General features: G+C 40.0%; 1 protein-coding gene across 1 annotated transcript in view; it reads left to right on the top strand.

Annotated features, from left to right (window-relative positions):
- scara5 (scavenger receptor class A, member 5 (putative)) overlaps positions 1–12,924 on the top strand; it is a 61,761-nt gene that overhangs the window by 24,691 nt on the left and 24,146 nt on the right. Inside the window, exons 3-7 of the mRNA XM_068708224.1 lie at positions 3,771–3,970; positions 4,221–4,399; positions 4,530–4,656; positions 4,842–5,010; positions 11,612–11,692. Coding sequence (XP_068564325.1) covers positions 3,771–3,970; positions 4,221–4,399; positions 4,530–4,656; positions 4,842–5,010; positions 11,612–11,692 — 756 coding nt within the window. The remainder of the gene's footprint in view (positions 1–3,770; positions 3,971–4,220; positions 4,400–4,529; positions 4,657–4,841; positions 5,011–11,611; positions 11,693–12,924) is intronic.

The raw sequence follows: 12,924 nt of genomic DNA, 5'->3' as shown, positions 1-12,924 counted from the left end.
TCCCTTCCTACAGAGCTGAGCTGAGAGGTTTGAAATGGATTTGTCAGACATGTGTATCTTCTTTCAGTCAATTTCTCACCATCTTTGCTTGAAGTCATATAACACCCACTCATCTCTCCTGCTGTAACTAAATAGCAGTCTGACATTATGAGGGTTGATGACTAAAAGAGAAGTACAATTACAGCTATCTGGGTTATATGTCTTTTCCCTACTGTTTTTTTACATATAAATTCATGTATGTTTGTTTTTACTAGTGTATTCAAGAGGTATTCTGGATAAAACTATACATTTTAACCCACTGCAGTTTGATTTACAGTTCAAGACACTTGCCTGCTTCTCTAAACATTTATATTTAATAAATGTCCACTTTGGTCATTTAAACTTATCTTAAAAACTTAAAAATATCCTTACACTTAAATGACAATTACTCCATATCATTATTTACTTTAGGAATAATAGTGTGAATAGAAAAACCTTAAATCTCCATTCTGTTTCCTGACAGTGACCTCTGTGGTCTGGTTGATTGTATATGCAGAGCTCTCCATGTTAACAAAGATGCAGTTCAACAGACATCAATTAGTGGAGAGTGATTTCTAATGCTGATTGATAATTCCTTTAGGCGGTGTAACCAGAGGAAACAAAGTGTGACATGCGGAGGAAAATCTGTTCAAATGCGTTCTGGCAACCAAGTATGATAATAAGTTGACATGTCTTCACTCTAATAGCACACAGTTGTCCTGAACTGTGAGAACCCACAACCCCCAAGCAGTCTGTGGTTAAGAAATGTAATTCTGCACCTTCAATTAGAAAAACCACATTCTTCAGTTCCCCTGACAAATTTCAGAAAAGTTGGAAACCATTCTTGGAACACTAAACTCTGTGCCGCTGCTCCACCTGTAACTTTTAAAGTATTCTCACAAGATTATCAAACAGAAATGTATCCACGTATGTTTTGTCTCTGTCAGGAAAACTGTTTTCCAAAGTGTCAACATTTCATAAACTAAGTTAAAAAGACCATATTTCATGCTGACCACGATAGATGTTTTGTACATTAAGAAAGAGTTTCAGAAACCCAAACTGATGCTGTCGCCCTCATCTTCTCCTCATCCTCGTCCTTCTCGTTTTCATCCTTCTTCTTCTTTCTGACCTTCTCATGCCGGGCTCAAACAACACAATATTTGGTCACTGTGTCAGATTAGACGATTGTAGAGTCATAAATTCTTGGTGTGTCGGAAAGACATGACAAAGTTTACCATTGGGAAGGAAGTGCTAGAAACTGACTTCAAGGAACAAGAATTAAACATCAATTGCAGTGTGTATGATACTGGCTCTCTAGTGTTCAGAAAAAATAAAAACTGAGATATTTCCTCTGTTGCAAATTCCTCCTCACAGCATCAACAACATAATTCCCCTTTTTCTTCGCCATGTTTGCAATTGTACCATTGATTGATTTGCTGCTATTGGTCAAAGTCGTGGACATGAGGGAACATTTTGCAAAATGACAAACATGCTAGTCTTTCTGTCGGGACATTTTGTGGTGTCCCAGGTGTACAGTGTACTACACGGTATACACACAATTGAATGCCGTCATGTCGCCCATTGCTGTACCTGATCCGGTTGAGACACCCTATGTCTGCAGGTTGGGCTATAAAATTGGGCTGATAAAGTCTGAACTGGGCATATGGGTTACTTGCAGTAATTGCGAGTAGTCAAGTGCCTGCTTGTAAGATGTATTTCAGGTAACTGCCCAAGTGCCCAAGTACCTTTCGGACTGCAAGCATGAGTAAGTTTATTGTGCTTGGTTAACGAGGCCCTGCAAATATATAACGTAATCAAGCTCAGATGGTTTGACAGTTTTACTAAATTTCCACAAAAGGAACGAAAAAGTAGGATCAACCATACAGCACTACGGTCTCAATCAAGTGACAGTGAAAATTGCACATTCAGTACCTGAGAGGAGTGAAGCGATAAAATAAGCATTTAAGAAGTTATTTAGACTAAGATTGGTCTACTATATGTTCTTCTTTTCTTCTTCATTCTGAAGCACCAGTACTGCTGAGAAACTCCATACCAGGTTCTGGTTGATCTATAATTTGTGTGTGTTCACCAATGCTGACAGACCATCATTTAGCAATTAAGCGTTCTGTGTAGTGGAGAGATTTGGGCTTATTTCATTTTTCAGGTCATTAGGAATAAACCTAACACACGTAATGAGCGGGAATTGAGATGGTTTGTTTGCAGCACTGTGGCTTTGCAGCAGTTTTCTTAGCTCTGAGGTCATGCACACGTTTCTTGGTCTTGATGCTAGCGCATAAAGCCACACACAAACAGATGTGGATACAGACACGTTCGGAGACTTTGTGATATGGGACTGTTAGGGGCATAACCGTGTCAAAGAGCATGTAGCATGTGTGAAGGGAATTCTCTGCTTCCCCTCATTTCCCAAGTTATTCCCTTTTTTCTCCATAGGAGGAATTTTGCACACATTGGTCCCTGCTATCCCGCAGAGAGAATGTCGTCATGGCGTAACGCTAAAGATCTGGTTTCAAAATATCTCCCAGGCTATCGAGCCGTTACCATGCAACTTGCTCTCAACATAACATGAAACCGAGGAGCTTTTTCTCATTAGGCACGGTGGAGAACAGAGGATAAGAAAAAGAAGAAGTGGCCTTTATGCAACAGCCAAAAACAAGACAAGAAAGCTTCATCAGTTATATGTTAACTGATGGCAAATGTGATGCAACAGCTAAATAAACACGTGTGTAATTCAGATCATGTTGTCCCCAAACTCTCCACAAACTCTCATGTTGTCCCTCTTCCTTCCTTCCTTCATAATTCTGTTTCTTTCAGATTTGTCGTCAAAAAGTCCCTCTAATTGAATGTATATTTAAGGTTAAATGATGTTATTACACGTTATAACAAATAGATGATGAGACAAAAAACTAAATGCAATTTTTTGTCATTTTAATGGATAGGCAAGATCAACAAATACATTTGTACTCTGACCCTTTACTTAAGTAAAAGTAGCAGTACTACAATGTAAAAATACTCTACAACTAAAAGTTTTTTCTGGTTGGGCCTCTTCCAAAGGGTTCAAAGGATAACATTTTTATACATTAATCCTCACTTTTTAAAAATAATAAACTATATATAATCTTCAACAATGTGTTGTATTTAACAAGCTCATCATATCTTGTCTAAAGTAACTAGTATAGTTGTCAGATCAATTTAGTAAAATGTGTAATATTTTCCTATGGAGTAGGTATAAACTGGTGTAAAAGTACCTCAAAATTGTACATAAGTAGTTCTCGAGTAAAATGCACTTATCGTAGTTACTTTCCATCACTAGGAATCTATACGTCATATCTTTAAAAAACACTCTGGGCTAATGCTCTCCCTCCTGCAAGTATTGGATGAACATCAACATGAAGAGGCCAACTTAAACATCAGTCAAAATGAAGACAGAATTTCCACAATATGCCGTCAGTAAACACAGAGAACCTCACAGTGAGCCAACTCTGGAAACCAGTTTTGAAGTCATCAAAATATTGAGGTCATAATTTAACAAAACAATACATTTAGCAAAAATAGACAATCAAAATTAGAGCAAGCGACTTAGTCAACATCTGCTCTGCATTTAAGTGCTGGCTGGGTCTAAGCTGACAGTAGTGACTGATAGTAAATGATACTCAATTTGGGGACTGAGGGATCATTGAATCAACACCAAAAACAAATCTCTCACTCTCTATTCTTTCTCTTTCCCTCCCCAGTCTCTCGTTCCCAGGTGTCTTCTAAGCGGCAGGAGGTGCTGATGGAGAACGTGACCCGGATGTCTGAGCGCTCTCGGCTGCTCCAGCCAACCCTGGGCGAGGCGTCCACTCAGGCCGACCTGCTGGAGAACATCTGGAAACTGGAGAATCTCTTTCAGAACCACAGCGACTGGCTGCAGAGGTTGGAGATCCTCATCAAGGTACGACAGAAGACTGACAAAAAGCAAAACAAGAGCTTTTACAAAGCAGGGTTTTAGACCTGGAAAGTGTTCCAGAACATGAATATAGTTTGATGTTGACGGAGTATTCAATGACAGTAAAGGATGCGTATAGAGTTTTAGATTAATACTCAACAATCAGTGCTTTTTCACTGGGATTTTCAAGTGCTTCTCTTTATAAGTGACACTTTTGATGAATTACTTTGATAGTTTTAAGTTATTTCACCCACAGAGCCTGGAGGTGGAGCTGAGGAGCAGCCAGGCTCACTCCCTTCAGTCAGAGGGCTACCTGGTGCAGCTGGACGACAGGTTGTCCTCCCTAAGCAGCTCCACCGGCAGGAACCTGACGGGCTTGAGTGCGGAGGTGTCCCGAGCCTCGACCTGGCTCCAGGACCAGGACCTGCTGTTCAGGTACACATTTATTTTACAGTAAAAGTCCTCATTTCCAAAGCATGGCAGTGTAATTCCATCACAACAGAGACTCTGTATAATATAATAAATTGAATTAGAGGAATAAAGTTCTATTTGTTTTATCTGTCAGGGAAATCTCAGGACAGGTGAGCAGGCTGAGAGAGAAACTGGACGAGGTCAATTGGACGGTGGGAGCTGTCAATCACACTTTCAGCAACGACATCAGTATTCACCACCTGAAGATACAAGACTTGCAGGTTCATCACAGTTTTCTCAAAAATGTCCTATAAATTCAATGTGATGACATTTTGAGAGCTCAAAGTCAACGTTTATAAAATACAGTACTGACACAATACGTATCTAACTAGGAAATCTGACTGCAGCAAAGTGTCGAACTACTGCAGCTGTTAACAGTCCCTCTGCCTGTACTCCTGCTGCTCAGATCCAGATCAGCAACATAACAGAGGACACCAGCAGTTTATGGGTGACCCACGTCCACACGGAGGCTCAGCTGAGGAACGAGATGGAAATCCTCAACACAATCACAGAGGACCTCCGCCTGAAGGACTGGGAGCACTCCCTGGTCCTGAAGAACCTCACCATATTTGAAGGTTAGCGAAGAAACATTTTCAGATTGCTGCCCTGAATGCAAAAGAGCCCCTTTTTAAAACTTGTATTGAACCAAGAAAAGGGACCAACGGGGACATTTCAATCCATCATTTTGGCCCAAGGGTGACACCAGAAAGGCACTTGAGAAGTCCAAGTGCCTCTGTCGTTGGCCCAAAATTCCCCCTAAGTGCATTTGTGGTTAGCTTTAGTGCTCCTGTCCAATACGCTCTAATTATGTGATGTGCAGGTCAAAAATGCGTCAAGATGTCCAAGTTTCAACTGGGCTAAATTGATCTGAGAAATGAAGTCTGATCATGACAAAAAACAGACTTCATGGATAACATGCATGTGTGCAAAATACCAACATTAAGGACAAAGAATCTTTCATTTAATTTAGTGAAATATACAAAACAAGACATCTACACGGTATTGTTTGCAACTAACGAGTAGGACTACATGAGAACTTGAGAATTTAAAACTTAGTGTTATGTAGTTAGATAGAACTTTGTGCTCCAAAAAGATCATTTACACTAGTAGGTCTGAGCCAATGGATGTTTGCATTGTGATTGGATGCAAGTGACCGTAGCATGCTAACATGACTTTACACCGTGGGATTACCACCCCGGGTTTTGAGCAACTCTGAATGTTCTTCCTCAAATCTCTTCAGATCTGATTTGTCCCGATGTGGTACGACTCTAGCTGCCAGGGCACAAAATGACTTCCCCGGTTTGTTAAAATCAGAATACGTATGCTATGACGTAATGCTGGCAGGGGACGCGGCCCGAGTTGATTGATGGCAACTCAAACCGAACAAGACCCCTGAACTCGCGTCTGCTTCACATGTGGGTGGGATGCCGTTACTCCTGAGCCTGGAAACAATTGTGGGATAAATTTAGACTCGACCAAGTCCAGAATGAAAACTCAACCACTCAGCTCTGTCATTAGTTTTAGCTCTGCAGCCCATTTGTTTGTTGTTAGCTTGCAGGTACCTTAGCCAAGAAATGTTTTACATTTCAATGTTTATACTCTTCTGTTGTGTTCCCTTATCGTGCCTCCTTTTCTCCATCCTCTTCTCCCTTTTCTTCTGATTTACTTCATCTGCCTTTAATTCCTCTGAGACTCACGCAGGGATGTTCTTGCCACACATGTTGCATTAATGATAAAGACACATGAGAAGCTGTTTTAAAATGTTGCCTGGAGTCTTTTACCTCTCCAGGTGGTGAATGATTGTACAACATGGTATTATTTACAGTAACATGCGCCCAATAAGAGACAATTGATCAGACGATTTTGATTACAACCTAAATATCGTATTGTATTATATTATATTGTATAAGGTTATCCTCAATTAGTGTCTTATCAGTGACTTAACGTATGGATTTTCAAAGGTCAATGCCAGTATTTTGAGGATTTGTGTTATATATAGTGGTCTTTACTTCTCAAAACAGGTTACGGGAGTCAGGGAATCTGTCAGAATATCAGGCAAACAATTCAGGCAAGGATGAGGCAAAAACAAGGTTAAGAAAAACAGGCAGAGATCACAAAAAAACAGGAACATGAACACAAGGAAATAGCTGGAACGCTTGACACAGAGGACTATGACGGACCGGCACAGAGAAAGGGGAACACAGGGATTAAATACACTGGGTAGGCCTGCGTGGGTAATAAGACACAGGTGGATCCAACCGGGGGCATATAAACATGGTTGTAAACAATGTTGCATTCAAACTACTTAAAAAGAAAATGCAAATGCATTTAACACATTTGTTAGACCTCAAGGATACTCACAGTACATCTTGATGAGTAACAATAAGAAAACCCCACAGGGTACCTTTTAAGGGCAGCAAACTCGGCTGAGGAAGATTATGTAATATAAACGAAAGCCCCAGAACAGTTACTAAATGCCGAGGTCAAGAATGGACTTTCCATTTCAAGAAAAAAATAAGTTTTCACGTTTACGTTTACATGTCAACTGGGCAAACTCTCTGCTCTGGTAAATCATGTGATATGATTGAAAGCTCCAGAAGGCCTACTAAATGGTTCTTGTGTGAGATTATTGTGTCTGAGTCCATGTCTACACCAAGACTTCTGGCCTGATTTGTGACCCTTAACATTAGCGACTGAAGCTGAGCACTGACTTTTAGTTATTCTTCTTTGGCTCCGAAAAACATTATTTGAGTTTCATCTTGATTAATTGAAGAAAATGTTGGGAAATCCAATCATAGATTTGTTCATTGCACACTCAGTGCTTGAATGGAACCATGGTTGATATCGTTATATAAATCTGTGTCTCCTCCTCATAATTATGATATAAGGTATTTAGTTGTTTTCCATAAACTGCACAAATGGAAGAATATAGGTGTTGGCCCGAGAATGGAGCCTTGGTGAACTCTGTGTTGTTTTTGTACCCTCAGATGTGTAATTACCAATAGACACAAAGTGGTACCAGTCCTTCAAATAGGAGTTAAACCAGTCTAGCACTGGACCAAAAAGTCCCACCTAGTTTTTCAGTGATGTATTGTGGTTTACAGTGTCTCTTTCATTACTCTTTTTTGCCACTCTAAGCAGAGTGTTTAATTGGCATGAAGCAAACGCCTTCTACTTGGATTTCACAACTATCTTTAAATTTGACAGCAGTATATCTGTGTGTGTGTGTGTGTGTGTGTGTGTGTGTGTGTGTGTGTGTGTGTGTGTGTGTGTGTGTGTGTGTGTGTGTGCGCACGCACGTGTGTGTGTGTGTGTGTGTGTGTGTGTGTGTGTGTGTTCGACAGAGAGTGGGAGTCATTGTGTATTCACATGAATTTGAGTTTTGTCTATTTGTGTTTGGAGATATTTGCTGACGTATATGAATAGGCCCACACGCTGTTATGTAAAGACAGCAACAAGAAATAGGTCCTTTGTTAGTGCCTTTTTGATCTTTTGCTCCAATGGTGAGGATAAAACTCTTGCATTGCCAACATTAACTAAGAAAACACCATCTATTGGACTACAGTGCATTAGCTACAGTTAATCAAAACAGTAAAAGACATAAACAAATGTGAATGAAACTTTCAATGAAGCTCGGTAAAACTGAGGGGAGCTACAATTCAGAGGATAATTCTCTGTAGGTTCGTTACTATAAGCGACCCTTTTCACAATGAAACTATAACAACACACTATTATAATGAATAATATATATTATAGCTGCTTTAAACCTGTACTTTGGCTGTTGCTTATGTAGCCGAGTTCCCAGGGGCTTTAAGATTATTGTTATGGTGACCTATATTTGAAAACAAATGTATCATATGAGACTACTCAGAGTTACATAATTACTGGATAAGTCTTTTCTCTCTTCTCCAAGTTTTGCCATAAGATGACACAACTTCATACATAACTGTTATTGAAATCCCAATTACAATATCATAAAGTTTTCCCACAGCAGTGGTGACATGTACAGATTTGGATGGATGCTGAGTTAGTCATATGTTATGACTCGCTTTGAGCGGAGCTGAGGCCTGGAAACGTTTACAGCCCTCTGTGTCGTCTGATGACCATTAATGAACATTTGAGTGGCACGTTTTCTTTGCTAGTGAAGAGTTACGTAGCTCAGTTGAGGCTGGCCTACACAAACTCACATTCAACTCAAAACAATTTTTTTTGTTGCTTTTTATTTGTAAGAATTTTCATGTATGTTACCAAAAAACTGGGCAAAACCGCTATAATAGTTTGCAGTGAAGGTGATTCATTTCACATATTTTCTGGAAAAGGTTTTCCTTTATTCCTCAAGGCAATCTCAGTTTTCCAACACATATATACGTGTGTGTGTATATATATATATATATATATATATATATATATATATATATATATATATATATATATATATCTTACTATGTCCATCCATTGCACAGACTGGGAGGTTCCTTCTTCTACAGGATTTTAGTATTTGGGTTTTATTTGAAGGCAACCAGGAGAAGTTCTAATCCAAGATACAATATTTTACTATCCTCAGAAAATCTCATAACCCAAAATGTCTCTCAGGGTAAATAGGTAAATATATATCTTCTTATATATTGTCTCTGAGTAACGGTATCTGTAAAGCCAAGGCACTTTCTGGACTAAATCGCTAGGAACAAATCACTGTCAAACACAACCCATTTGTCTCAGATTAGGGACATACATTGAACATGTTAGCCTCATTTTGATCACAGTTTTGTCCATCTGTTCTTTGTTAAAATGATTGTATCCTCAACGGAAACCCTTATAATGCCTTGGGTCATTCGTCACCGTGAGGGATTTCGCAACACGCTCCTTATCTCCCCTTACATTTAACATACATATTGTCCCATCACAGCTTTTTGTGGTCTCTGCTGAGACCTTCTGTCTCCAAAAAAAGACAAGCTCACTGCTCTGTTGCTCCATCCTGCAATAGATGTGTAGCACAGACTGGATGTTGGATGGAGGCGCCTGAACTCCACACTTGCGTTGTATTCTTGGACTCGGTGCTGTCAGATGATTTCAGGCTGATCCTGAAGGGGCCGCTGAGCTTGTTATTGTAGAAACACTGGCATGTGAACGAATACACTCTGAGAGCCAGGAGATTAATAATGTGAAGCTCTACTAAAACAAACTATTAACAAGGACATCATTTCTACATGGCCATCAGGGGGAACTGTACCAAAGTTTAGGCATGCAGACACAAACTTTAAAAAGCTCAGTGAGTCCAGCTTTATCTCACTGCTGTTGAACAGAAATGTTGGAGTTTAACTGTTACAATTTGAGCTATTCATTCCTGTGACCACAGATCATTTTGGACCAGTGTCCAGATACCAAACATCACAATAAAAACTTCAGTATCTCCATCAGTGGAAAAATGGAACCAGGCATCTTCATGGCCTCCAAAAATATATAGCGGATGTCTGACCTGACCAGATCTTATTCAAACTCTCAACACCTATTCAATGGATTGCCATGACATTTTGTTCACAGCACCCAAAAGATGAATTCTACTACTTTTTTTAACCTTTGACCCTTTATAGCTGCCCCAGCAGGTAAAAGTTTTCACTTATCCAGTGAAATATCCATTAGATGACTACAACATAATTTTGTACAAATATTCACATTTCCCTCATGATGAAACCTATATATAGAATGGCCTATATAGTGAAATTCATTGGTGTTGGCTAAACCCGATAAAGATAATTAGATAAAAACAATAGCCAGAAAGGCTGACTCTTGGCCAAAATAAGTACAAACACACACACGATTAAGCCCTTTTCTACTTAAAACTGCAACATCTGTTGTTTGTATTATATTGTTGACTGCTGACCATTCATGGGTCCGTGGGGTACTGTGAAGGTGTGCAGAAACCCAAGATCTGTAGCAGATTAAGTCTGCCCAAAACTGACTAGAAACTGCAAAGGTTAACTCAGGTCAGATCAGGTCTTCAGGTCAAATCTGCATAAAGGATTTCAATAGGAAGATGGTCCCTACAGAAACTCTACAGAAATTTGGTTAAAAAAATAAATAAAAAACTTTTTAAATCAACAATTATTCAAAATAGCTGCCAATTGTTTTCTCTGTTGATCCAGAATATCCAGTCAAGGATAGAAATACGAGAACACACACATAGACTGGGTAGTAGACACCCAGCGTCACCTCTTAATGTGACTTTTTAGCATTCTCCTGACCTGCGGTCACCAGTTCAGTGTGTCCAGTTGTGAAGCTGCTCCAGGCGGCAGCAGGCAGATCTGTATCTCAAAGCCGGTCAGCAGTTTATCGGCATCAGAAACATGCAAATGAAGAACATTAGAGGCTCTGAAGGATCAGAACCCCTGGACAATAACAAGCCCTGAATTTTTAAGCATTCCCACAAGCTGTGTTGTGGTCCGCCTTGTTAAACATGTGGCTCCCATTGTGGCCAGGCCTCTCTCTCTCTTTCTCTCTTTCTCTCTCTCTCTCTCTCTCGCTCTCTCTCTCTCTCTCTCTCTCTCTTTCTCCCTCTTTCTCTCTGTATGTGTGTATCTCACTCACCCTCTTTCAATCACTATTTGGCTTATTTTTCACTCACTCTCTCCAAGTAAAACAAACTTTTTGGATTGAATCCTTAAACCAGTTGTAAGACCCAGTTTGGCCTACATTTTGTCTGCTCTGTGTGTGTGTGTGTGTGTGTGTGTGTGTGTGTGTGTGTGTGTGTGTGTGTGTGTGTGTGTGTGTGTGTCTGTGGGTGCGTGTCTGTGTGTGCGTGTGTGCGTGCGTGTGTGTAGCTACCATGATGAATGAGGAATAGGACTGAGGTTTCCTGACATTGATAAAATCATTATATGGTCTCATGTTTTCCCTCTTCAAGTGATCATCTACACGATTCCTTCCTCCCTTGATTTTGGCAACACCTTTGATGATAAGCGATCCAACATGCAGTTATTAAATGTTATTGAGTTTCTCTTATATTTCTACCTTTAACAAACCCTGTTGCAGCTTGTATTTCTCTTCAGTAAAGTAAAAAAAAAAAAAAAAAGATATTTTCATCGATGACACATTTTGTGTTAGTATTTGCATTGTTTGCGTGGTATCACCAACTCATAATGTAATCAATTGTGAGCATAATTGTGTTTCTTTTTGCAGGACCTCCAGGGCCAAAGGGAGAGAAGGGTGATACTGGACCACTTGGGCCCCCCGGGGCTCCTGGGTTAACAGGTCTGCGAGGTGGGTACAACCAGACTACCATTCCTCAGTTTTTTAATTGCATACAAAGGAATAGTTTGAGATTTTTGGAAATACTTTGTTTCTAGCAGAGTTAGATGACACGATCGATACCACTCACATATTTGTCCATTAAACATGAAGACGGAGGGAGGTCCTGATGGCCCGAACAAATAAGGCACATACTATATAACCAAAGCGTAGACCTTTGTTACGCGTTACGCCCACGTTTCTCCTCTCGTTTCCTGTTTGCCTCAATACTAAATTGAAATACCATTGCTTCAAACTTCAATGCAAACCACTGCAAACATATCCTCAACCTGTGGGAAATGCTGTGAAATTACGGCTTTGGAAGTATTACATTTAAATCTTTGTCATACCTGTAAGACAGGAAAGATCAGGAATTGTGAATAATGTGAAGCCAGAGTGACAGAAGCACAGTGTCAATAATGGACTGTCGTGGTTTTTAGATGACTTTTACAAGCACATAGGTCATAAAATGCACTTGCCCTATAAATGTCCAATGTAAACACCAAATTTTGAGTTACAAGCATTTTTTTAACGCAAAAGGATTTAGCTGGAGTTATGACCTCTGCTTTTGTAATTAAATTCAGTTGTATTAATAATGCAGTGAGCACAGAGAATAAAAAAGGTCGTAAGAATCCCCTTAAGAAAACAAAGCCCCAGACTTTGGATGGGGATTTATTTTCAGACAGGGTGTGGACGTGGCCTGCGGGACGGGTCATCTATCTTTGTCTCCTAGGTAATTCCACCAAAAACCACAACATGAACCCTCATCCAGACAGAACTGGCATCTCAGACCCATCAAATGACTATTTTTCACAGATACTGTAAAATACAAACAACAACAATGTGAATCCAGATGTTTTTGGGACCTTTTCCAGCTTGGTACCTCTTGAATCATCAACTCAGCTCCTCCCCTGTCATCATCTTATCCACATTCCCTGGCCGATGAACTGCAGCTCTCACGTTTCCAAGAAGCATTATCTTCCTGCTGAAAGCAAAACCCCCCACCACGGCCATAGTTCCAGGAAATAGTGAAAAAAAGAAATGTTAACTGTAGAGAAGGAGGAAATGGGCGAGAGCAGTCATCTTCTAGCGAAGGGGAGTTTTAATCTCAACGGTGATGGTCCATCTCTGCAGGGTTCAGTAATTATGTACTACAAGTAAGCCCATTTTCTGGACATGGTCAGAGCTGTTTTTCTTTGAATTTG

Source organism: Cebidichthys violaceus, unplaced genomic scaffold (assembly GCF_023349555.1).
Source record: "Cebidichthys violaceus isolate CVI_PGR_0920_01 unplaced genomic scaffold, fCebVio1.0.p SCAF_14, whole genome shotgun sequence".
NCBI lineage: Eukaryota > Metazoa > Chordata > Actinopteri > Perciformes > Stichaeidae > Cebidichthys > Cebidichthys violaceus.
This window is presented reverse-complemented; position numbering and strand designations above follow the sequence as displayed.